This window comes from Salmo salar, chromosome ssa12 (assembly GCF_905237065.1).
Source record: "Salmo salar chromosome ssa12, Ssal_v3.1, whole genome shotgun sequence".
Taxonomy (NCBI): domain Eukaryota; kingdom Metazoa; phylum Chordata; class Actinopteri; order Salmoniformes; family Salmonidae; genus Salmo; species Salmo salar.
The window spans coordinates 37,572,357-37,599,681 of NC_059453.1; the positions used below are offsets into that span (position 1 = coordinate 37,572,357).

Below are 27,325 nucleotides of genomic sequence, written 5' to 3' on the forward strand. Positions count from 1 at the left end.
CTGCAGGCGTGCGTGCGTGCGTGTGTGTTCGTGCATGCACGGGTGTGTGCCGAGGATGCATCTACTGTGGATGCATGTACATGTGGGTGGATTCAGGAGTATGTCTGTATGAGTGATTTTGCGTAAATGTCTGTGTATGTCTCCCTGTGGGTTTGTGTGAGTTTGCACACCTGCATCAGTATGTCACTTTGGAGTGGGAAACAAGCTGTCAGTCAGTGCTGGCCCCACACAGAAACACACACACACACACACACACACACACACACACACACACACACACACACACACACACACACACACACACTCAGGCTGTAAAAAGCTTCAGAGTAGAGGAGCAGAACCCACTCTACTCGACCGGGTCCTCGAGAGCGCTGGAGCAGCATGAGCAGCATTCCAGCGGACGAGATGGCCCTTCATCAAATATGGATGACTGTCTCTCGGCATCACACACACTCCTGGCACACACACGTCTCGCATGAATAAACACCTGACAGCATCAGCGCTCGCTTGTATGTCGGAAGCAGTGTGTGTGTGTGTCTGTTATGGTTTGCACACCTCCAGTATGTGTAGTGGGTTAGAGGCCATATTTCAACACACTTTTCATTATGCAAGCCTTATATCAACCTTATAACAACCTATGTAATATTTAGCATGTTGTAGGTCAGTCAGTGCATATAGTTCTGGAGTGTGAACCACATTTGTGTTCAGTTTTTGTATCTTCTTGGAAAAAGAATCACCAATGGGAAGTACTTTTTAACTGATATACTGAAGTACTGATATACCTAGTTCATAGTAGACTGTAAACTCTCCTTCCAGACTCACATTAAGCATCTCCAATCCAAAATGAAATCTAGAATCGGCTTCCTATTTCGCAAAAAAGCCTCCTTCACTCATGCCGCCAAACATACCCTCATAAAACTGACTATCCTACCGATTCTTGACTTCGGCGTTGTCATTTACAAAATAGCCCCCAACACTCTACTCAGCAAACTGGATGTAGTCTATCACAGTGCCATCCGTTTTATCACCAAAGCCCCATATACCACCCACCACTGCGACCTCTATGCTCTCGTTGGCTGGCCCTCACTACATATCCGTCGCCAAACCCACTGGCTCCAGGTCATCTATAAGTCTTTGCTAGGTAAAGCCCCGCCTTATCTCAGCTCACTGGTCACCATAGCAACACACACCCGTAGCACGCACTCCAGCAGGTATATCTCACTGGTCATCCCCAAAGCCAACACTTCCTTTGGCCGCCTTTCCTTCCAGTTCTCTGCTGCCAATGACTGGAACAAATAGCAAAAATCTCGGAAGCTGGAGTCTTATATCTGCCTCTCTAACTTTAAGCATCAGCTGTCAGAGCAGCTTACCGGTCACTGTACCTGTACACAGCCAATCTGTAAATAGCACACCCGACTACCTCATCCCCATATTATTACTTAACCTCTTGCTCTTTTGCACCCCAGTATCTCTACTTGCACATCATCATCTGCACATGCAGTATATCACTCCAGTATTAATGCTAAATTGTAATTATTTTCGCCTCTATGGCTTATTTATTGCCTACCTCCCCACTCCTCTACATTTGCACACACTGTACATAGATCTTTCTAATTTTCTTTTCTGTTGTGTTATTGACTGTACGTTTGTTTATGTGTAATTCGGTGTTGTTGTTTTTGTCGGACTGCTTTGCTTTATCTTGGCCAGGTCGCAGTTGTAAATGAGAACTTGTTCTCAACTGGCCTACCTGGTTAAATATAGGTGAAATAAAATAACATGAATAGTAATTTGATAACTAATTCCCATATTGTTCCCTTATTTGTAGTTACATTGTAACGCAATGGGCCTCTGTTTATATTTACTGTCTAGCATTATAAAAATTTCACTTTGTCCCCAAGTTGGCTCATTATGTGGATCATGTACAGATATTGGTCTAGAGTTTCTTGCTAATGGTACCACTAGGAGCAGAGATTGGCCAATGGAATCTCAGGAGACAAGGGATTGTTGTCACTGTTGTTTCAGGTTTGGGGTTTATGGGAGATGGATGCTTAAATCCCCTGTTTTATTGCCACTGGGATGTGGTTGCCGTGGTAATGGGGGTTTCTAAGGCGCTCTGTGTTGCATGTGTGTTTGATCTTATCTGTGTGTGTGTGTGTGTGTGTGTGTGTGTGTGTGTGTGTGTGTGTGTGTGTGTGTGTGTGTGTGTGTGTGTGTGTGTGTGTGTGTGTGTGTTCCAATGGGAGTACCATCACATACTGTATTTTATCATATAACATTTGAAGACATTGGCTCAACAAGCGAGAAACAGGAAGACAATTTGGCCCACCTCAATTAGATTTCAATTATATTATATTAACACAGACATTTTCGACCTTTTTATGCTCTTAGGTTGTTATAGTGCATTTTACTTTTACTACCAAATTTGCATAAAGATCTAGCCGTCTGCAACTTACTGGAACCAGAGCAGCTTGATCAGATTTCATGATGGTTAGAGACTAGAGTCACTCAACCCATTGAAACTGTGCTTTAGAGTAGCTGGAGTCAGCTCAGTCACTGCCAATATGGATATAGAATAGGGCCTTGTTCAAATACTCTTAAAAATCAACCCTTCCTTCCTACCTTCTTCAACTAATTACTGTTCTGACATGAATGGATTGACGTAAGCAAGCTTTCCATTGTATTGCACCAATTATGCCATGTCAGATGAGTGATGACTTACAAGGAAGCGAGGGAGGAGAATGCTTTTTGGGAGGATTTGAACAGGGCCCTATTCTATAAACAAATCTGCAATTGCTGAGCTGATTACAGCTTCTCTGAAGCATAACTACATTGGGCTGAGTGACCTAAGAGTATGCAAACAGCCTTAGTCATCTGCAGGGTTGGCTTGTAGTTCTTGCTCCATCTCCTATGTTATTTCCTTCTGGTCATTTGTGATTCTACACTGATCTATTCTGTTTGCCACACAATGTTTTGAATTATTCCACTGAGATCCTCCTAGTTGCTCTTCCTTAATGGTGTCGCCACGTTCGAAACTGTCAAAAATGCCCAGAAGGCAAAATCAGCACTCAACGGAGCAGACATATACGCCGGCTGCTGTACCCTGAAGATAGAATACGCTCGGGTAAACACACACACTCACAAACCCTCCATACACACACAGTGCTCACACACACTCCACCAGGATTCCTGTGGACCCCTAACACACATGCAGCGGTGCTCTGCTCTCTCTCCCCATGCAGCCCACGCGACTCAACGTCCTCCGCAACGACAATGATAGCTGGGACTACACCAAGCCCTTTCTCGTCAGGCGAGGTACGATATCCTTCCTTCCTGCTGAATCTCTTCATGTACTAGGGTCGTATTCATTAGGTAGCAAATTGAAGAAAACGGACTGGAACAAGGAGAGACTACCTGGACGTGTCCAATAAGAAACGCACATTTTAGTTCTCTGTTGCAAGACGTTTTTAAACCATTCTCCCATTGCATGCTCTAATGAATACAACATTTGTGTGTGTCTGTTGTGTGTGTCACTTCTGTTTTACAAAGAGCTGAAATTAAAATATGGTGAGCAGAGCAACCCTCAAATCTGTAGCCGTGGTTGTCAAACCATTTCAAAACCATTTCAACCTTCACACTCCTACAGACGCATAATCAGTTGAAATGGGCTGTGACAAGAAATGAGTTCCGCCATTGTGGTTTTACATTCGTTCCTTAAAGAGTGGCCATGAATCTCAATTTGCCAGTTCGTCTGTTGATTTCTCTTCAACATTAGGCCTCAGTATTTGTCCCTGCCTAGTCTTCTTCATCGCCTAACTAAAATTAGTCAAAATAACCTCTCTGTTAAATTTTTTTTTTTTTTCTCTTACAGTCATTCGCACTTGTTCCATCAGAGAACCTTGGTTACATACAGATCCTTCTGTTTTATGTATTAATTGTCAATAGAAATGTCAGATTTTGCTGATGATGGTCACCCTCTCAGTGTACCACTTCCTGTGCTTATAGTGCTGTAGCTTGCTGTTGCTTTAGCGTCCCCTACTTCTTTCTCAGTGCTGCAGATCAGAGCGGGTAGGGCACAGGCGTCACTGTCTTGAACAGGGTTTCCCAAAATCATCATCAAGCTTTGATTATTTGAATCAGCTGGGTAGTTAGTGCTTGGGCAAAAAAACAAAATGTGCCCCCAGGCAGGGCCCCAGGACCGAGTTTGGGAAACCCGAGTTTAGTAGTGCCTTCATTTTTTAATCACAAATTGTATTTTATCCACTAACCCAACCTTATCTTATCCAGATGTGTTTACGTACATAGTTAGGAAGAGAGACATCTGATTGAATCAAGTCCTGATTGTGTATACGTACTCAAATAAATATTTTATTGCAACCAATCAATCAGATTTATTTTAGAAAGCCCTTTTCACATCAGCAGTTGTCACAAAGTGCTATACAGATACCCAGCCTAAAACTCCAAAGAGCAAGCAATGCAGATGTTGAAGCACAGTGGCTAGGAAAAACTCGTTCTGCTTCCTGAAACATCCTCCAGCATGACCGGTTTGGCGGTGGGTCAGTCATGGTGTGGGGTGGCATTTCTTTGGGGGGCCGCACAGCCCTCCATGTGCTCGCCAGAGGTAGCCTGACTGCCATTAGGTACCGAGATGAGATCCTCAGACCCCTTGTGAGACCATATGCTGGTGCGGTTGGCCCTGGGTTCCTCCTAATGCAAGACAATGCTAGACCTCATGTGGCTGGAGTGTGTCAGCAGTTCCTGCAAGAGGAAGGCATTGATGCTATGGACTGGCCCGCCCGTTCCCCAGACCTGAATCCAATTGAGCACATCTGGGACATCATGTCTCGCTCCATCCACCAACACCACGTTGCACTACAGACTGTCCAGGAGTTGGCGGATGCTTTAGTCCAGGTCTGGGAGGAGATCCCTCAGGAGACCATCCGCCACCTCATCAGGAGCATGCCCAGGCGTTGTAGGGAGGTCATACAGGCACGTGGAGGCCACACACACTACTGAGCCTCATTTTGACTTGTTTTAAGGACATTACATCAAAGTTGGATCAGCCTGTAGTGTTTTTCCACTTTAATTTTGAGTGTGACTCCAAATCCAGACCTCTATGGGTTGATAAATTGGATTTCCATTTATTATTTTTGTGTGATTTTGTTGTCAGCACATTCAACTATGTAAAGAAAAAAGTATTTAATAAGATTATTTCATTCATTCAGATCTAGGATGTGTTATTTTAGTGTTCCCTTTATTTTTTTGAGCAGTGTATTTGATACACTGTCGATTTTGCAGGTTTTCCTACTTACAAAGCATGTAGAGGTCTGTAATTTTGATCATAGGTACACTTCAACTGTGAGAGACGGAATCTAAAACAAAAATCCAGAAAATCACATTGTATGATTTTTAAGTAATTCATTTGCTTTTTATTGCATGACATAAGTATTTGATACATCAGAAAACCAGAACTTAATATTTGGTACAGAAACCTTTGTTTGCAATTACAGAGATCATATGTTTCCTGTAGTTCTTGACCAGGTTTGCACACACTGCAGCAGGGATTTTGGCCCATTCCTCCATACAGACCTTCTCCAGATCCTTCAGGTTTCGGGGCTGTCGCTGGGCAATACGGACTTTCAGCTCCCTCCAAAGATTTTCTATTGGGTTCAGGTCTGGAGACTGGCTAGGCCACTCCAGGACCTTGAGATGCTTCTTACGGAGCCACTCCTTAGTTGCCCTGGCTGTGTGTTTCGGGTCGTTGTCATGCTGGAAGACTCAGCCACGACCCATCTTCAATGCTCTTACTGAGGGAAGGATGTTGTTGGCCAAGATCTCGCGATACATGGCCCCATCCATCCTCCCCTCAATATGGTGCAGTCGTCCTGTCCCCTTTGCAGAAAATCATCCCCAAAGAATGATGTTTCCACCTCCATGCTTCACGGTTGGGATGGTGTTCTTGGGTTTGTACTCATCCTTCTTCTTCCTCCAAACACGGCGAGTGGAGTTTAGACTAAAAAGCTCTATTTTTGTCTCATCAGACCACATGACCTCCCATTCCTCCTCTGGATCATCCAGATGGTCATTGGCAAACTTCAGACGGGCCTGGACATGTGCTGGCTTGAGCAGGGGGACCTTGCGTGCGCTGCAGGATTTTAATCCATGACGGCGTAGTGTGTTACTAATGGTTTTCTTTGAGACTGTGGTCCCAGCTCTCTTCAGGTCATTGACCAGGTCCTGCCGTGTAGTTCTGAGCTGATCCCTCACCTTCCTCATGATCATTGATGCCCGACGAGGTGAGATCTTGCATGGAGGCCCAGACCGTCATCTTGAACTTCTTCCATTTTCTAATAATTTCGCCAACAGTTGTTGCCTTCTCACCAAGCTGCTTGCCTATTGTCCTGTAGCCCATCCCAGCCTTGTGCAGGTCTACAATTTTATCCCTGATGTCCTTACACAGCTCTCTGGTCTTGGCCATTGTGGAGAGGTTGGAGTCTGTTTGATTGAGTGTGTGGACAGGTGTCTTTTATACAGGTAACGAGTTCAAACAGGTGCAGTTAATACAGGTAATGAGTGGAGAACAGGAGGGCTTCTTAAAGAAAAACTAACAGGTCTGTGAGAGCCGGAATTCTTACTGGTTGGTAGGTGATCAAATACTTATGTCATGCAATAAAATGCAAATGAATTACTTAAAAATCATACAATGTGATTTTCTGGATTTTTTAGATTCAGTCTTTCACAGTTGAAGTGTACATATGATAAAAATTACAGACCTCTACATGCTTTGTAAGTAGGAAAAACTGCAAAATCGGCACCAAGACTCTTCCTAGAGCTGTCCGCCCGGCCAAACTGAGCAATCGGGGGAGAAGGGTCTTGGTTAGGGAGGTGACTAAGAACCCGATGGTCACTCTGACAGAGCTCAAGAGTTCCTCTGTGGAGATGGGAGAACCTTGCAGAAGGACAACCATCTCTGCAACACTCCACTAATCAGGCCTTTATGGTAGAGTGGTCAGACGGAAGTCACTCCTCAGTAAAAGGCACATGACAACCCACTTGGAGTTTTCCAAAAGGCACCTAGGACTCTCAGACCATTAGAAACATGATTCTCTGGTCTGATGAAACCAAGATTGAACTCTTTGTCCTGACTGCCAAGCGTCATATCTGGAGGAAACCTGAAGCATGGTGGTGGCAGCATGCTGTGGGGATGTTTTTCAGCGGCAGGGACTGGGAGACTAGTCAGGATCGAGGGAAAGATGAACGGAGAAAAGTCCAGAGAGATCCTTGATGAAAACCTGCTCCAGAGCGCTCAGGACCTCAGACTGGGGTGAAGGTTCACCTTCCAACAGGACCCTAAGCACACAGCCACGACAACGCAGGAGTGGCTTTGGGACAAGTCTCTGAATGTCCTTGAGTGGCCCAGCCAAAGCCTGTTCTTGAACCCGATCAAACATCTCTGGAGAGACATAAAAATAGCTGTGCAGCGACGCTCCCCATCCAAACTGACAGAGTTCGAGAGGATCTGCAGAGAAGAATGGGAGAAACTACCCAAATACAGGTGTGCCAAGCTTGTAGCGTTATACCCAAGAAGACTCGAGGCTATAATCGCTGCCAAAGGAGCTTCAACAAAGTACTGAGTAAAGGGTCTGAATACTTATGTAAATGTTATATTTGTGTAAATGTGACATTTGCCAAATGTTCTAAAAACCTGTTTTTGCTTTGTCATTATGGGGTATTGTGTGTAGATTGACGAGGGGAACAATGATCTAATCAATTTTAGAATAAGGCTGTAACATAACAAAATGTGTAAAAAGTCAAGGGGTCTGAATACTTTCCGAATGCACTGTACAATAGCATTGTCCCCACACCAAATATTATAGCATTGCAATGCTCAATAAAAGAGAACCCTTGTTCTCTGAATTTGAAGCTCTCATGTACTGGGGATTCTTTAACAATATGAGGTGCCGTAGATGGACTACATCCCATAATCATATTCATATAAATGGGAGCATGGTTTTTAACCAAGCAGAAAGCCTGCCTTGTGTGACTTGGGCTTGATTAAACGTCTGTTGGACAGTGTGATTGACACGGCCAACCCCGATTCCAATTCTCTTGCCACAAATGGAGGGTAAACAGTGTCTTATCACCCACAAGCCAGGGCTGCTTTCCAATCGATCGTCCTTGCCGTGTATTGGATTTGAAGGTCTGTTTGACTTTGACGGCGTCAAGGACTTTTTGCCGTGGAGTTGAAGATGTGTGGTTAGCTTCCAATTGTTTCTATTGACCGGAGGAAGGAGACAGACAAGCAAATAGAAAAATAGCAAGAAGCGGAGAATAAAATGCTGACATGAAAAAAGGCTGAATAATAATGGATTGGAAGAACTTTAGTGCAAACAGAGAGAAATTAAAATAAAACAACCCCACACAATCCTCTTGAGCCACAGATGGTAAATTTAAATCCTAATCAGCTTGCATTTTGGGGAAATTGAAATGCTATATTCGAACTTGAGGCCCTTACCATATCAGATGCTCTTCAAAAAGGATTTGTTCGGTGTCTATACAGTAGCTTATTATACAAACATAGAGAAGGACTGCGTGTAAATAGATGTAATTCTTCTCATCAGAATCACATAGTAGTTTATGGATGTTGTCTTTCAAACCTCTTGTTCATTCTTTTGAGTACATTGCCTCGAAGGTACTCAAGAACATTGCCTCAAAACACTTCAAGTAAAGTCTAGAAGTGTATTCGCACCTGCAGTGGACGTGCCTTATTAAACATTTAGATAAGACACGAGAGAAACACGTCAGGTGTGTTCCACACATCTCTTACCCCTTACCTGTAAAAAAAAAAAAACCTGTTTCACAGTATCTCTATCGTTTTTTACATTTATTGATCCCCTATGTACTGCCAGGTTTATGTGGGCAGATACAATTTCCATAGATTTATCCCAACTACTGGGATGACGTCATTGTCAGAGGCCTCTTTGTATCTCTTGCTCTTTCTCTCTCCCCTCCTCACTCTCTCCCGCCGTCTCTCTCGCTCTTCCTCCCCCCTCTCTCTTTCTCTCTCTCTGCCACTCTGTCAGGCGAATGGCGAACCTGTCGGCTCAGTGCAGGCATCAAGGCCACTCCTCCTCTCCTCTCAGTTAATCCTTCTCCTCTCCCCCTCTCTTTGGGGTTTCTGTACAAGTACGGCAACCCACCAATCCCACCGGTTCCTGCCCGCCTAACTGCTCGTTTTGTACCAATTAGCTTAGCTCTGCATGAGCTTGGTCCCCTGTGGACGGCATGCGTTCTCTTTCAACTCCGCGCTGCACCTTCCGTTTGTGTCTGCGTCGAGCAGCACCAGTTCTCTCTCGCATTGTTGAAATGAGACTTTGAAATGATGTTCAAATGATGTAGCGCAGGTTGAGTCATTGGCGCTTGCGCTGAAAGACACGTGCACGTGAACAGCAGTCTGGCGCACACACTCCTCTCAAATCCTCACTGTAACGGGGTTCACTGAGTTGATGGTTGTCCGTAGGTCATTGAAATAGTCACGCCACCACCTCCAACCAGCTCCTCGAAAATGTTAAGGAATCGTTTCATATTAGATGACGTTTGTTTGATGAGTGAAGGTTGCAGTGAGATAGCCTGGTCCTATATCTGCTTGTGCTGTACAGACAAAGCCCCATAGAGGTATACAGCACAAACAGATCTGGGACCAGGCTAACAAAGACGGAGGCCGTTTCCAGCAGTGCTCCATATCTGTAACTTCATTGGGACACCTTACATGAAAACAATTATATTACATATGCTTCAGTCTTAGTTCTGACAGCACCTCGAGTGGGTTTGTCTGCGACTCTGCCAGTAAGCTGCATTGGGGAAAAGATGGGCTGAAAAGACTTATCTTTGTTCTGTTTGTCCCTTTCCTGGTTCACAGTAAGAGGATTAGGGTAGAAGGCTGCTTAATATACCTTTTTCCATGTCAGTGCATTTTCCCTCCTATCTGGGTCAACGTTCCACCCGAGGCCATTGAACTGTAACTGTGACATTTTAACTGTCATTTTAACACGCCCCTCTTCCCGAAACCCCCCCACACTTTTTTATCGTTCCTCTGCAATTCACCCAGGCTCAGTCAGCCAAAGAAGAGAAATGTGTCATTTGAAGTGAAAGGCCAAATGTGAACCAAACGTGTCTTGCTTTGCTGTTATGCCAATTACCACAAGTGTCAAGTAGTGTCTAGATTTGCTGTTACTAAATCGAATCGGCTTGCGTAGTGTGGTTTTATGGTTTTCAGTCATTCCTAGGCTGGCGTGCAAATGTGCCAATTTGTGTGTGTGTGTGTGCGTATATGTGCTTGTGTGTTAGTCTTGTGTGTGTTAATCCCATGTGTGCATGTGTGTGTGCCTGTGTCTGTTAGTCTCTGTGTGTGTATCTGTGCGTGTCTGTGCATTTTGAGGGGATGGATGTGCAGTTGGCACCTGGTGGCATTGTCACTTCACATTTGCCTTACACTGTGTATTCTCTCTGTGTTGCAGAGCGGGGGAAGGGGAGGCAACGCCAGGCCATTCTGGGAGAGCATCCGTCCTCCTACAGCGACAACGGCTATGGTCAGTGTCGCTCAAATTCGCTGCCTCTCTTTATCCCTCCCTCCCTCCCTCCCTCCCTCGCTCTTTCTCTCTTTTTATCTCATGTCTCTCCCTCACACACACACACAAACACACACATGCTTACTCCCTCTCTCTTTATCCCTCTCATTGTGACTCACCTCTCTCTTTCTCCATCTCTCGCTCCCTCTCTCAGCATCTCTCTCTCTAGATCCCTCTTTCATTCTCCTCTTTCAGTCTCTCTTCTTCCACCTTTCTTTCTCCCAGCCTCTCCCTTTCTCTGTATCCCTCTCTCAGACTCATCATCTCTCTCTTTCTCAGAATCTCTCATTCTATCTATTTTTTCCCCCATCCCTCTCTTTATTTGTCCATCTCTCTCTCTCTCTCTCTCTCTCACTCTCTCTCTCTCTCTCTCTCTCTCTCTCTCTCTCTCTCTCTCTCTCTCTCTCTCTCTCTCTCTCTCTCTCTCTCTCTCTCTCTCTGTGTGTGTGACTGTCATTGTGCAGCTGGGTTTTGGGTATCCTGTAATTAAGCTCCATCCCCTACAGACACTTACATCTGGAGGAGGTGGTGGAGGTTGGATGGATGGAAACACAGGGGGAGGAGGGGTGGTGTCTGCGTATGTGTGTGTGTGCGTGTGTCATATAGTCATAGGTGTGTGTGTGTGTGTGTGCGTGCGTGTGTGCGTGCGTGTGTGTGCATATGTGTGTGTCGGGAGTTTGGAAAGAATGTGGTGATGTGAGCGGCTACTCTTGAAGGCACTTGGTAATTAGCAAGATCTGCAGGGGAAACTGGGTGCAGTGGTGTAGAAAATGGTCTAGGACCTTTTTTAGTACTGCTGGAATTCTTTCTCCTTCTTCGTGGGGGGCTGAGGGCTGGGGGCTGAGGACTGGGGGCTGAGGACTGGGGGCTGAGGGGTGAGGGGAGAAGTTTGCACTGTCATCTCAACCATCCCCAATAAGGTCATTCTATGTCTGTGGCAGCTTTTTCTTGTTCTTTCTCTCTCTCTCTCTCTCTCTCTCTCTCTGCCCCCCTCTGTCTCTCTCGTACTCTCTGCCCCCTCTGTCTCTCCCTCTCTCACCCACTCTATTTCTTTCTTTCTTTCTCTCTCTCACTTTCTCTCTCTCCCCTAATCTATATTTTGTCTCTCTTTCTTTCTCTCCTGCCCCCCTCTCTCTCTCTCTCTCTCTCTCTCTCTCTCTCTCTCTATCCCCATCTCCTCTCTCTATTTCTCACTTTCTCTCATTGTCTTATTCTCTCTCTCTCTCTATTTCTCACTTTCTCTCATTGTCTTATTCTCTCTCTCTCTCTCTCTCTCTCTATTTCTCACTTTCTCTCATTGTCTTATTCTCTCTCTCTCTCTCTCTCTCTCTCTCTCTCTCTCTCTCTCTCTCTCTCTCTCCACTCTCTCTCTCTCTCTCTCCCACTCTCCAGGGTCACACTGCCCCCTGCTGCCCGTGCCCAGCAATAACAGGTACAAGAGGAGCTCCCCCCATGACGTCCAGGAGGTGGTCGCCTACCCCCTGCCCCAGACCTCCTCCTATATGGGCCACGCCTCCAGCTCGTCGGTCGCCATGGTGAGCGGCCTGCACCCCGCCAAGATGAACTGCACCCGCATCTTCAACCTCTTCTGCCTGTACGGGAATATTGAGAAGGTCAGTGTCAGCGACTGTTTTCACACGCGATTAAAGCTAGATTGGATTGCCTGGATTGCCCCTTTTTAAATGAGAGGTTTGAGGGCAGTCGAGTGACAGCTAGTGTGACTCGGGGGTGGATACAATCAAAGTTGCCATGGCAATCTTTATGCAGTAGCTTTGGTTACAGAAAAACTGCCAGCAACCTACCACTGTGAGGGGAGTGCCTACCAGTTTGATTCAATTGAACCCTGAACCGTAATATGTTTTGGATTGAGACTTATTCCGTTTGGTCTCTGTATTAACCTGGATTAAAAACAAAAGTGTGCTTAGTGATTAGTTGACCAATTGAATCATGTGTGTTGGTACTGGAGTAGTACTGGCGTCGTCGAAGAGCAGCAAGTAGTAGAGGAAATGCAAAACTGACCCAAGATCAGTGTCATCTAGTAGAATATCAGAAGGTCTGTATTGATTCACAGTGATGCCATTCGGTCTTATTTACGCCCCAGGTGAAGTTTATGAAGAGCGTCCCGGGCACCGCACTGGTAGAGATGGGAGATGAGTACGCTGTGGACCGATCCATCACACACCTCAACAGCATCAAGGTGTTCAGCAAGAGGCTCAACGTCTGGTGAGGAGGTTACATGTTTCACCTTTGACCCCCCCACCACCTGAACCCTACCTTGATGAGCGTGACATTCATCTTTCCTCGATTCCTCGCGTCATCGCTCCGTGCCTCCTTGTCAAAATACGTTGGAAGAACAGGTGTAAGGGAAGAACCTTGGATCTTCTCCTCAAATGCGTTTTGAGAAGGAGGCAAGAAGAGAGGATGCAAGGTCATTTTTTGAAAGAGACATTGTTTGAACACTTAGAACCTAATGGTCCCCTTGGTTTCATCTAGTTTTAGATCAATAATTACTTCTAGGAAGGAAGGAAAAGAGGATTTTAGAAGGATTTTAACAGGGCCTATACCATGATACTTAATAGCATGTTTTCGCTAAAGCAACAGAAACAAAAATGTATAGTTTGGCTTACATAACTTGTAACTCTTTATTTTGGCCTTACATAAAATAAAACTTTCCTTCAGTAAATGTTGTAATTTATGACCTAGATATAACACTCTTACATTTCGATAAAAAATGTCAACATTTACTTTAGAAATAGCTATTACCAACATCATTATCATCAGTCTGTTGCTTAGCAAGTTTGTGTTTTGGAATCTTCAAAAGCGACAGAGGAGGCGCACTTATTTGTCTCGACAGCATTGGCTGTTCAAAGCCTCTGTGTGGGTTGCATTGCCCTATCAAATTGGCAGCCTCCATCTATCAGAATAATGAATTGCCTTAGCTGCTAGATCCAGTTCAGATGAGGCTTCGTTCAGCTCCGCTGGGCCTCAACCTCGCCGCAAGGAATTCAAACAGCGTTTCATTATGTTGGTGGACGGTCCACCACCAACTGACTGCATACCAATCTGAAGACATTGCTGCAACATGCGGGGCGTTGTTTGTAACATGCTATATGTTGTGAAAGAGATGGATTTCGTGGCATAAAATACATAGTTTTCCATAGCATGTTATAAACAATGCCCCAAATAGTATAGAATGTTACAATACAAACAATGCCAGAATAATTATAGCATGTTAAACAAACAGCGATAGTTATATCACAAGGCCTCTAAATGAGAGACTGCATAGCATTGAAAAACCTAAAGGGCATTTCATAAATCCCCTTCAACCCGTTGGGAATTAGCCTCTTGCAGCACTAACCTGATACGTACCTAACCTCTTGTTCCCCTCGGCCCTTGAGAGCCAATTTGTTGTTAGAGGGTCAAGACATGTCTTCCTATCCCTATCTTTACCTTGGCCTCATGAATGTATAAACCCCATTTTAAATGCTTCCTTTTTGTTCACCCACTAAAGGAGAGCTGGCAACATAGAATTACATATAGATTTTCTATGGCTGGAAATCTATCAGCTGCGTTCTGATTCCTCTCCTTTACTCATCTTCTTATCTCTTCCCCATCCCTCCCTTCCCTTGTTTATCATTCCTGTTACACACTCTCTATCTATCTGTCTATCTATCTATTGCTCTATCCATTCATCCCTCCCTTCCTCGATCTTTCCCTCCCTCCAGTGTCTCCAAGCAGCACGCGGTCATCCCCAGTCAGGTGTTTGAGCTGGAGGACGGCAGCAGCAGCTACAAGGACTTCGCCATGACCCGGAACAACCGCTTCAGCAGCGTGGGCCAGGCGTCCAAGAACATCATCCAGCCGCCCGCCACTGTGCTGCACTTCTACAATGTCCCTCCCTGCATCACTGAGGACGAGCTGCAGAGGGTGGGTGTGGAGGGGAGGGAGGGAGGGAGGGAGGGAAGGAAGGAAGGAAGGAAGGAAGGAAGGAAGGAAGGAAGGAAGGAAGGAAGGAAGGAAGGAAGGAAGGAAGGAAGGAAGGAAGGAAGGAAGGAAGGAAGGAAGGAAGGAAGGAAGGAAGGAAGGGGTGGGTGTTTAGGCTGGAATGGTGACTGATGTTTAGAGAGGCGGGAGGTTGGGTTAAGGGGAGGTTGAACCCTTTCTATAGTGGAATTAAAAGTTTGGATGACCCTGAGAATGGGTAACAGGAGACATCTGCCTATAGGGTAGAGAGGACACAAGCAAGTGGGGTGATTGTTCTTAACATTTTAATAAACAGGCATTCAAATGTTTGCAATAAGTTATTTGGCATCAGACAGACAGTGGCCCTCCAAGACCAGGTTTGAATAACACTTGCCTGTAGTAGCCTATTTATTGTCCAGTGTTGAGATTCACATCATACCATCACCATCTAGTGGATTATTTATACAAAACACTGAATGAAGCAATGTTGACGCAATAGCTGAATCCTTTCTGTTGTGTGCTTTTATGTTTAGTTATGTACAGAGCATGAGGTACCTGGTTTCATCAAGTTCAAAGTCTTCGATGCAAAACGTAAGTGCTCATTCCATTCATTGTGTTGGACTAAATGGATGTTATATAGCATGCGTCAATTCAGTAGAGGTACTAGTCATAGACATTCAGCTGTTTTTCTAAATGTGTCAGCAACAGCTAGGCACCTAAATGTAATTAATAAGGAATAAAATAAATAGATACATTGTATTCTACTATGATTGATATGAATAGACCACTATGAATGCTTTTCTATAAATGTTCATAAATGCTTTCCAAATTATCATACATGTTGTAAATGCTTATAAATTGCAATGCGTATCAATGTTTACGAATGATGAAATACTTATTAAATGCGTATAACATATTGTTATTTACTATTAACAAGCACTTTCACATGTTATCTTTTCCAATCACTATCTTTTTTTCAATTTGTGCTGATGTTTTTCCCTCTCCCTTTTAGCCAGCTCCAAAACGATCTCGGGCTTATTCGAATTTGACAACAAGACACACGCTGTGGAGGTTCTAACAGTCCTCAACCACCACCAGATCAGAATACCAAGTAAGTACTGTGTCTTACTCCGGAGAGAATGCTTGCTTCGATGACGGAAAAGTAGAGCGAGAGATGATGAGAGAATGCCAGAAAGAGAATGGGTCACAAGGCTGGATACAAACCTCTGCCAGCACCATATGTGTGCCAGAGACTGCAGCCCTAGAAAACCCATGCCAACTCCTCTGTCTCTTTTTAAGTGACATCTTCGAGACATTTAACATGGTTCTGAATGCAACTGTCCACCTAAAAAAAATATATATATAAGGTTGACGCCCACATGGAAATCTAATTAGCATAATACAAATGCAATTATTAAGAGGCTAGATACAAATAGCTAATCTTGGCGACCAATGTTCAAGCATGAATTTATTGAGGCAAGCAGTTCGGGGATGTTAAGGTGTTACCCAAGCATGCTCTATGTGTTTAGTGTAATTAATCAACTATCAAATGAAAGGCAAATCAAAGTCAATCAAATAATGGCTCTGTAAAACGAGGAATGCATTTACTCAATTCAGCTAATATAATGTATTAGTCACGAAAGACTTGAGATTCAAACAATTACAGTGTACATGAAATACGTTATACATTACAGAGTAACTCAGAGTAAATGACAATCACCCAATAGGCTAAGCCTTAATGTGGTTACAAGTCTTCAGTTCAGAATCATCTGTTAAGAGGAAAAACTGTGTGTGTCTGACGCACATAGGAGCTTGGTAGGAAGTTCTCAAAGTATGAGCGAATTCACTCCCCTCTTAACCAAATTCAAGCGGGAACGCACCCCCAATCTGAATGAACACTTCTTAATGCTTTACTAGTGAAAACGAAAGGTAGGAACAACACACCCAGATTCTTATCTAATCAACTCAATTTGAATGTTATGATGGACAACAGGAATGTGCCTAATAACCCGTCAACCCAATATACCATTTTATTTTAATTTTATTTAGCTAGGCAAGTCAGTTAAGAACAAATTCTTATTTACAATGACGGCCTACCCCGGCCAAACCCTAACCCGGACGACGCCAATTGTGCGCCGCCCTATGGGACTCCCAATCACGGCCGGTTGTGATACAGCCTGGAATCAAACCAGGGTCTGTAGTGACGCCTCTAGCACTGAGATGCAGTGCCTTAGACCGCTGCGCCACTCGGGAGCCCAAGGACTCGTTCCTATACCGGGAGTCAAACCCGGGCCGCCTGGGTGAGAACCAGGAATCCTAACCGCTTGAATATACCGCCATCCATCCGGACAATGCCAAATAGAATCAACACGCCAAGCTAGCTGCTAGACGCCTCTTCATCACTGGCCTTCATCATCGTTCACATTTGTTCACTCTCTCTATTTTTCGACTACAATACAAGTTAAAGACATGTTTGTTTTATTCTTCCCTTGTGCTCCTCCCTTACACAGCAGGTATTCACCTTCACACTGGCCTGACAACGCAAACAAAAGCCAATAGACTTTTGGTCTTTTTTTCTTTTTTTTTTTACTGTGAGGGAAAACAAAAATGGAGCCCCCCTCAAACAACTCCATCGGGTGCTTTCATTATTTGTTTTTGTGGCAGAGGAGGAAAATTGCAGGAGAAAGCTTTGTTTTCTCTAGTAATAATAGCTTTCACAGTCTCTTTGTGGGTGGCAGGCCTGAGGTCCCAGTTAGCTGAAAATAGTCAGAATACAGAATATAAGGAGTAACCCCTTGGGGCAACACAACACAACACACAAACACTCACTCCATCATTCGCTCACTCACACATGATATGTACATACATGTATACTGACTCTACACATATATCCTGTTGCCTATCACCTTACCCCTATACATATCTACCTCCGTCACTCCAGTATCCCTGTACATGTAAATATTGTACTGGAACTGACTTTTTAAATATTTCCTGTATATAGTATGCTTATAGTATGCATTTCACTGTACTTGTGCATGTGACATTAAAACTTGAGACATGATCCTGACTAGTAAATACCAGGCATTCAGTTGAAATGTTGATGCATAAAGAGACATGACATGTTATAATCATTATTAAAATACATTATAAAGGCTTGTGCATGCTTATAACAAGTAGTAAACGATTATACCTGCAGGCTACCTCCCCTGTGATCTAGGAAATCTATAGAGCAAACACACACACACACACACACACACACACACACACACACACACACACACACACACACACACACACACACACCCCACAAAGTAAATGTATAGAGTTAAACGTGTGTGCAAGTCATGTATTTTTTATCCTCTCCTCATCCCTTCTTCCTATTCTGTCTTTCCATCTGCAGATGGTTCCAACCCTTACACCCTCAAGCTTTGCTTCTCCACTTCCTCACACCTCTGAGACCTGGAAAACCAAGATGGCCGCCGCACTAGTTCGCCATCAACAAGGAGAGGAGCGGATAGGGGAGAAAGGAAGAGCGCCGAATGAAGGAGAGCGAAAGAAACAACGCGAGAGTGGAGAGTCAACACACTTTCTCGAACCTGAGAATGGAAAAGCGAGGTGTTAAAAACACTTAAGATCACCCCCCCCCCATATGAACTATTTTAATGAATTATTTTAGTTGTATTTTTTCCTTTGTTTACAAAAATTATTTGAAGGAGCTACGAGTGGTTGGGCTGACAGTTGTAACTGATAGCGGGAGAAGAAAGCCCAACTATGCATCCTGGCAGGGCTGCTTACTCTGCACCACAATTGATTTGACATTTCCTGTGCTGACTTGATGAGGGCCGAATTTGACTTCTGTCTTTTTGTTGCGTGACCTATTTTAGTGGTCAAAAGACAGTGGCCTACGGTACATTTTCATTTCTAAGGTGATGTCAATGGCCAGTGGCCAGTTTTATAACTTTCAGAAGATTCCCAAAGGGCAGCTGGGATAAAAATTACAAATTGAAACCAATGGAGGGCAAAACAATTTAGACAGTGGAGGGCTGCTCTCAGCTAGAGGAAACACTGGTTCAAACTAGTGGAAATGCGTGTGCCTAACTCTGCAATATAAGAGATTACTCAGCGTTTGTAAATGAACAACCCGTTCACATTATATTGTACATATGTGTGTATAGCAGTTGAGTGGGCGTCCGGGCACTATGTTAATAAGAGCAGTTCCTTATGGAAAAAAACTACATTTCACATGTGAATTGTTCCAAGAAAAAACATTTCCATGTGATTTCAAATCATATGATTTTCCACATGTGAAATCAGGTGTTTTTTTCTGTAAGGGGTGTTTCTAACCTTTTTCTGTCGATGGTCCTCTTCTTTGGAGGGCCATTTGAATTAGAACTAAAATGAACACTTGGGACTGTCAGCTTACTATCTGATGGTCAGCAGCAACCCGCCATGTCTGTCCCTGGATCTAGGGTTGGAAAATACTCAGCTGTTACGAGATGTCTGTCTTCTCTCAAGACTACATTTTTCGAAGAAGACATCTCAAACTGTGTTTCAAGCGTTCCAAACCCTGAAGGTCCATGCGGGTTGGATGTGTTTAGTGTTCCCAGTTATACTGTGTCTCCATGTTTGTACTTGGCACACCACCACCACGTCTGAAGAATTCACTGTGAGCATGTGCAGTCATTAAAACATTTGCCAGTCGATACACAACGATGTCATTTTATTCTCATTCCGATAGGTGCCTATCCAATTAGCATTCTATTATATATTCAGTTCTGGTAACACTTTGCAATAAGGTTACCTTTAAGGGGTTATAATTTGTTTATTATTTCATTAAACATTTATAGAACGTTATATAGCTACTAAATTTTATTTGAACAATGAGAACAGTGAGACTTCTTGAGATTTCTGCAGCTTTGTCATGTTTCATGATACAGAGAGGGATATTCAGCAGTTTAGCAAGATCAAAGTTGGACTGGCAGTTCCTAACCTAGAATTTGGTGTCCTGACATCTAGGTCACAGGGTTATGGAAACCACTTTTACACTTTAGACCATTTGAAGTTATGTGGAAGCAATTAAGCAGGCAAATCATATTATGATTATGAGCAAAATGATTTGAGGATATAGTCGTTGTCGATTTTGGTCGCATCTTGGCATTCGGCTGGCCCCCACAGTGAAGAGGTTTGCAAAGCGTCTTGCTTGGAAAAGCAATTGCCAAACTATCAATATACAGTACATTCGGGAAAGTATTCACACCCCTTGACTTTTTACACATTTTGTTACGTTACAGCCTTATTCTAAATCGTTTTTTCCCCTCATCAATCTACACACAATACCCCATAATGACAAAGTAAAAACAGGTTTTTAGAAATGTTTGCAAAAGTATAAAATATAAAAAACTGAAATATCACATTAACATAAGTATTCAGACCCTTTACTCAGTACTTTGTTGAAACACCTTTGGCAGCGATTATAGCCTCAAGTTTTCTTGGGTATGACACTACAAGCTTTGCACACCTGTATTTGGGGAGTTTCTTCCATTTTTCTCTTCAGATCTATCAAGCTATGTCAGGTTGGATGGGGAGCATCGCTGCACAGCTATTTTCAGGTCTCTCTAGAAATGTTCGATCAGGTTCAAGTCCAGGCTCTGGCTGGGCCACTCAAGTGTTGTTTTGGCTGTGTGCTTAGGGTCGTTGTCCTGTTGGAAGGTGAACCTTTGCCCAAGTCTGAGGTACTGAGCACTCTGGAGCAGGTTTTCATAAAGGTTGACTCTATACTTTGCTCCATTCATATTTCCCTTGATCCTGACTAGTCTCCCAGTCCTTGCCGCTGAAAAACATTCCCACTGCATGATGCTGCCACCACCATGCTTCACCGTAGGGACGGTGCCAGGTTTCCTCCAGACGTGACACTTGGCATTCAGAACAAAGAGTTCAATCTTGCTTTCATCAGATCAGAGAATCTTGTTTCTCATTGTCTGAGAATCCTTTAGGTGCCTTTTGGAAAACTCCAAGCAGGCTGTCATGTGCCTTTTACTGAGGAGTGGCTTCTGTCTGGCCACTCTACCATGAAGGTCTGATTGTTAGAGTGCTGCAGAGATGGTTGTCCTTTTGGAAGGTCCTCCTATCTCCACAGAGGAACTCTGGAGTTATGTCAGCGTGACCATCGGGTTCTTGGTCACCTCCCTGAACAAGGCCCTTCCCCAATTGCTCAGCTCTATGAAGAGTCTTGGTGGTTCCAAACTTCTTCCATGTAAGAATAATGGAGGCCACTGTGTTCTTAGGGACCTTCAATGCTGCATAAGTTTTTTGGTACCCTTCCCCAAATCTGTGCCCTCGACACAATCCTGTGTTGGAGCTCTACGGACAATTCCTTCGACCTCATGTCTTGGATTTTGCTCTGACATGCAAAGTGTGTGCCTTTCCAAATCATGTCCAATCAATTGAATTTACCACAGGTGGACTCCGATCAAGTTGTAAATAAGGTGTTTCTGTTTTTTACAAGCTTGTAGCGTTATACCCAAGAAGACTTGAGGCTATAATCGCTGCCAAAGGTGCTTCAACAAAGTACTAAGTAAAGGGTCTGAATACTTATGTAAATGTGATATTTCTGGGGGGGGGGGGGGGTTATTTATACGTTTGCAAAATGTTATAAAAACCTGTTTTCTCTTTGTCATATTGAGGTATTGTGTGTAGATTGATGAGGGAAAAATGTATTTAATCGATTTTAGAATAAGGCTGTAACGTAACAAAATGTGGAAAAAGTTAAGGGGTCTGAATACTTCCCGAATGCACTGTAGCTCTGGGTTGCATTATCTAGAACAGTGTTTCCCAGACATTTCCTTGAGTACCCCCAGTTGTTCCATTTATTTGATCTATTCCTGTACCAGCACACCTGATTCAACTGGTCAACTAATCACGTTTTTAATTAGTTGAATCAGGGGTGCTAGTGCTGGACTAGATCCAATATGTGGAATAGCGGGGGGGTCCTTGAGCAGAGGTTTGTTAAGCACTGATGCTGGTACTTTGGGAGAGGTTCGTGAAAAAATGATCTGGAGACCTCTGCTTTATATTCAACTGTAACCACGGCAGCCCATGGTAGTGTCTCCTGCCCGGCTGCCCCTCTGGTCTTGGGGTCTTGAGAAGATGTGTGTGGGGTAAACAGAGCTGTGTCCCAAAAAGACCAAACCCACTCAGCATGTCTGTGTGCTTCAGTGAAGCATGAAAAGCAACCGTCTGGCCTTCCTTAATTCCCTCTTCTTTTTCTTCACACTTCCCTGGCTGTAGCAATCCATCTTTTTCTCACCAGGGTCATATTCACTTGGCACAAATGGAAGAAAACAGACTGAAATCCGTTCCAACACATTTAGCTATATTTTGCACTAATGTATACGACCCAGCTGTGAGAGCCTGAGATTGGATGATCTGGCTCTAAATTAACCTCAACCTGCTACTGTCGTCGACGGCAATAGGCCTTTGTACATTTCTAAAATTACAAAGGCCTAGTGCCAAAAATGCGCTTGTTTTTTTACACCTGCCCTGGCACTGGGAATCTTAAGGAAATCAGCAGCAGTCACGGGGTGCAGGTCGATTTACATATGGGACGAGTGTCAGACAATGTTTGTTTACAGTGCAGCGACATAGTACAGCAACATGCCTCGTCATCGGTGTGTTTCCATTACTGCGCTGGCTTTTGAGTTATAACCTGGGTTCCCCCCGCGGCAGTGAGAGAGTAAACTAGCTAGCCTATAGTGTTAGTAGCCAAAACGGGCTACTAATGTGACGTGACTTTGTAGGCTATGCCTGACCCCTTTGAGATGTAAAAATGTACTCAATATACTGATAGAGAGAAGAAGAGAAGTGAGAAGAATTCCTCTTGAGCCATCAGAGAGGGGGAGAGAGAGCGAAGGAGATTATGGCCTTCAGTCACCCATGTCATAGAAACACTCCGCTGTAGAACTCTGTGGTCTAGTTTTGCCAGAGTTGATTTTCTCCCTCAAGACCACACTGGAGTATCAAAGGCTCACTACACACAAGCAGATGAAGAAAATCATCAACTCTCTTTTTCTTTGTTACCTGTGGCACCTTACTCGTAATATACAATCACAATGAGTTCCCGAAACCATCAGCTTATTATTTCAGAAAACATGTTTCTTGGAAGCGTTTTGATAATATTAATTGTTGATGGTGGGTGTGTAACCCTTAAAGAGGCATTTCACTCAAAATAAAAAAATACACACTGTTCCAGTCACATGTTTGGACACATCTACTCATTCAAGGGTTTTTCTTTATTTTTTACTATTTTCTACATTATAACTATGAAATAACACATATGGAATCATGTAGTAACCAAAGATAATATATTTTATATTCTTCAAAGTAGCCACCCTTTGCATTGATGACAGCTTTGCACACTCTTGGCATTCTCTCAACCAGCTTCACCTGGAATGCTTTCCAACAGAGTTCCCACATATGCTGAGCACTTGTTGGCTGCTTTTCCTTTACTTTGTGGTCCAACTCATCCCAAACCATCTCAATTGGGTTGAGGTGGGTGAGTGTCGGGGCCAGGTCATCTGATGCAGCACTCCATCACTCTCATTGGTCAAATAGCCCTTACACAGCCAGGAGGTGTGTTTTGGGTCCTTTGTCCTGTTGAAAAACAAATAATAGTCCCACTAAGCGCAAACCAGATTGGATGGCGTATCGCTGCAGAATGCTGTGGTAGCCATGCTGGTTAAGTGTACTTTGAATTTGAAATAAATCACTGACAGTGTCGCTAGCAAAGCACCCCCACACCATCACACTTCCTCCTCCATGCTTCACAGTTGGAACCACACATGCGGAGATCGTCCGTTCACCTACCCTGCATCTCACAAACACACAGCGGTTGGAACCAAAAATCTCACATTTGGACTCATCAGACCAAAGGACAGATTTACACCGGTCTAATGTCCATTGATCGTGTTTCTTGGCCCAAGTCTCTTCTTCTTATTGGTGTCCTTTAGTAGCGGTTTCTTTGCAGCAATTCGACCATGAAGGTCTGATTCACGCAGTTTCCTCTGAAAAGTTTATGCTGCAATTTCTGAAGCTGGTAACTCTAATGAACTTAGCCTCTGCAGCAGAAGTCTTCCTTTCCTGTGGCTGTCCTCATGAGAGCCTGTTTCGTCATAGCGCTTGATGGTTTTTGTGACTGCACTTGAAACTTTCAAAGTTCTTGAAATGTTCCGGATTGACTGACCTTCATGTCTTAAAGTAATGATGGACTGTCATTTCTCTTTGCTTATTTGAACTGTTCTTGCCATAGTATGGACTTGGTCTTTTACCAAATAGGGCTATATTCTGTATATCACCCCTACCTTGTCTCAACACAACTGACAGGCTCAAACACATTAAGAAGGAAATACATTTCACAAATGATCTTTTAACATGATTAACACCTGTTAATTGAAATGCATTCCAACCTCATGAAGCTGGTTGAGAGAATGCCAAGAGTGTGCAAAGCTGTCATCAAGGCGAAGGGTGGCTACTTTGAAGAATCTCAAATCTCAAATGTATTTTGATTTGTTTAACACTTTTTTTGGTTACTACATGATTCCATATGTGTTATTTCATAGTTTCGATGTCTTCACTATTATTCTATAATGTAGGAAATAGTGAAAAATAAAGAAAAACCCTTGAATGAGTTGGTGTGTCCAAACTTTTGACTGGTACTGTATATTTTTCATTAGTCCACTTTTGATACAGTCCAACATATCATTGTTATAGTTTTTATGATATTACTTTCAGCCTACTGGGCACAGTTTTCTAAAACATTTAATCCATATCAAAATGATCCTGTGTTTTCTAAATCCTGATCCCCCATTCAAATTCTGTTCCCCCAACATTTTGGACACAGAAATAAAATATTTTCACTTGTCATGAGATTTTATAACATGATCTTTGTTGCAGCAGATTATGTAGTATATTAGAGTTGTGGTTGAACTATCGCTTAAAATTGCACCAAAAAACAAGGAGCGACCAAATCTGAAGGGGGAGCAGAATATAACCCAACACAGGATCCTTTTGACCTGGTTTAAATGTTTTTCTTTAAACTGGGCTCAAAAATCAAGCAAGAGCAAAAAAGTCTTATGATGATTCCTTTTTCCATCATCAATAGACTTTTCCAGGAAGTAAACACAGGCCTGAGATTAATATAGCTATGAGGCTTGTATGTGCAAAATAATTGTATTTTGAGACCATACTACTGGTGGACTGACAAGAAATATAGGGGGGAAAATGTTTGAATAAAATGTCAAATTAATAATCTCTTACTGTATATTGTAGCGAATAGGAGGGTACCCATGACCGGGACTCGAACACTGATGCAGCGACTGCCAAGCCAACAACTTACGCCAAGAGGTCAAAACCTGAAAGAGGTCGAGAGGTGTGTTAAGGTCGCTACATTACCCCCATTCTTTCAGGAGTGTGTCTTCATACGCTTTTCTATACCAAGTCCTCACGTGTACACGCCTCTCCGATAGCCTCATGGGCAACATTGCAGGGAAACTCAGGTCGATGGCGTGAAAGGCAAACACCCTATGCATCGCACTGATTGGGTTAACCCACTTGGTGGGGATTGTAACTTGGCTCATATAGCGAGGATCGCTACGATATCTAGAATATATACTGCTCAAAAAAATAAAGGGAACACTTAAACAACACATCCTAGATCTGAATGAAAGAAATAATCTTATTAAATACTTTTTTCTTTACATAGTTGAATGTGCTGACAACAAAATCACACAAAAATAATCAATGGAAATCCAATTTATCAACCCATGGAGGTCTGGATTTGGAGTCACACTCAAAATTAAAGTGGAAAACCACACTACAGGCTGATCCAACTTTGATGTAATGTCCTTAAAACAAGTCAAAATGAGACTCAGTAGTGTGTGTGGCCTCCACGTGCCTGTATGACCTCCCTACAACACCTGGCCATGCTCCTGATGAGGTGGCGGATGGTCTCCTGAGGGATCTCCTCCCAGACCTGGACTAAAGCATCCGCCAACTCCTGGACAGTCTGTGGTGCAACGTGGCGTTGGTGGATGGAGCGAGACATGATGTCCCAGATGTGCTCAATTGGATTCAGGTCTGGGGAACGGGAGGGCCAGTCCATAGCATCAATGGCTTCCTCTTGCAGGAACTGCTGACACACTCCAGCCACAAGAGGTCTAGCATTGTCTTGCATTAGGAGGAACCCAGGGCCAACCGCACCAGCATATGGTCTCACAAGGGGTCTGAGGATCTCATCTCGGTACCTAATGGCAGTCAGGCTACCTCTGGCGAGCACATGGAGGGCTGTGCGGCCCCCCAAAGAAATGCCACCCCACACCATGACTGACCCACCACCAAACCGGTCATGCTGGAGGATGTTGCAGGCAGCAGAACGTTCTCCACGGCGTCTCCAGACTCTGTCACGTCTGTCACATGTGCTCAGTGTGAACCTGCTTTCATCTGTGAAGAGCACAGGGCGCCAGTGGCAAATTTGCCAATCTTGGTGTTCTCTGGCAAATGCCAAACGTCCTGCACGGTGTTGGGCTGTAAGCACAACCCCCACCTGTGGATGTCGGGCCCTCATACCACCCTCATGGAGTCTGTTTCTGACCGTTTGAGCAGACACATGCATATTTGTGGCCTGCTGGAGGTCATTTTGCAGGGCTCTGGCAGTGCTTCTCCTGCTCCTCCTTGCACAAAGGCGGAGGTAGCGGTCCTGCTGCTGGGTTGTTGCCCTCCTACGGCCTCCTCCACGTCTCCTGATGTACTGGCCTGTCTCCTGGTAGCGCCTCCATGCTCTGGACACTACGCTGACAGACACAGCAAACCTTCTTGCCACAGCTCGCATTGATGTGCCATCCTGGATGAGCTGCACTACCTGAGCCACTTGTGTGGGTTGTAGACTCCGTCTCATGCTACCACTAGAGTGAAAGCACCGCCAGCATTCAAAAGTGACCAAAACCTCAGCCAGGAAGCATAGGAACTGAGAAGTGGTCTGTGGTCCCCACCTGCAGAACCACTCCTTTATTGGGGGTGTCTTGCTAATTAACTATAATTTCCACCTGTTGTCTATTCCATTTGCACAACAGCATGTGAAATTTATTGTCAATCAGTGTTGCTTCCTAAGTGGACAGTTTGATTTCACAGAAGTGTGATTGACTTGGAGTTACATTGTGTTGTTTAAGTGTTCCCTTTATTTTTTTGAGCAGTGTATAAAGACATTCTCATCTTAAACATGGATTCTTCTTAGTTTACACCCTATTGGCTTCTGCTACAGTAGTTTTTGTCAGCACTTTGAACAGTCATCTTCATCTTCACTGGCCGGAGGTAAAAACTCACCTGGTTTGTATCTAGTCTACCCTCTAGGCTTTCTTTAGATTATTCTACTCAGGGTCTCCCGAGTGGCGCAGCGGTCTAAGGCACTGCATCGCAATGCTTGAGGCGTCACTAGTGATCCGGGTTCGATCCTGGGCTGTGCTGCAGCCAGCTGTGACAGGGAGACCCATGAGGCGATGCACAATTGGCCCAGCGTCGTCCGGGTTAGGGGAGGGTTTGGCCGGCCGGGATGTCCTTGTCCCATCACACTCTAGCGACTCTTGTGGTGGGCCAGGTGCATGCACACGGTCACCAGTTGTTCAGTGTTTCCTCTGACACATTGGTGCGGCTGGTTTCCAGGTTAAGCAGGCAGTGTCAAGAAGCAGTTC

At 44.1% G+C, this 27,325-nt stretch overlaps 1 protein-coding gene across 1 annotated transcript in view; it reads left to right on the forward strand.

Annotated features, from left to right (window-relative positions):
• LOC106564787 (heterogeneous nuclear ribonucleoprotein L-like) overlaps window positions 1-19,298 on the forward strand; it is a 58,877-nt gene extending 39,579 nt beyond the window's left edge. Inside the window, exons 5-13 of the mRNA XM_014131156.2 lie at window positions 3,025-3,121; window positions 3,240-3,312; window positions 10,515-10,586; window positions 12,018-12,238; window positions 12,727-12,848; window positions 14,351-14,552; window positions 15,122-15,179; window positions 15,601-15,699; window positions 17,989-19,298. Of these exons, the coding sequence (XP_013986631.1) occupies window positions 3,025-3,121; window positions 3,240-3,312; window positions 10,515-10,586; window positions 12,018-12,238; window positions 12,727-12,848; window positions 14,351-14,552; window positions 15,122-15,179; window positions 15,601-15,699; window positions 17,989-18,044 (1,000 nt within the window). The 3' untranslated portion in view covers window positions 18,045-19,298. The remainder of the gene's footprint in view (window positions 1-3,024; window positions 3,122-3,239; window positions 3,313-10,514; window positions 10,587-12,017; window positions 12,239-12,726; window positions 12,849-14,350; window positions 14,553-15,121; window positions 15,180-15,600; window positions 15,700-17,988) is intronic.
• Window positions 19,299-27,325: the final 8,027 nt, after the last annotated feature.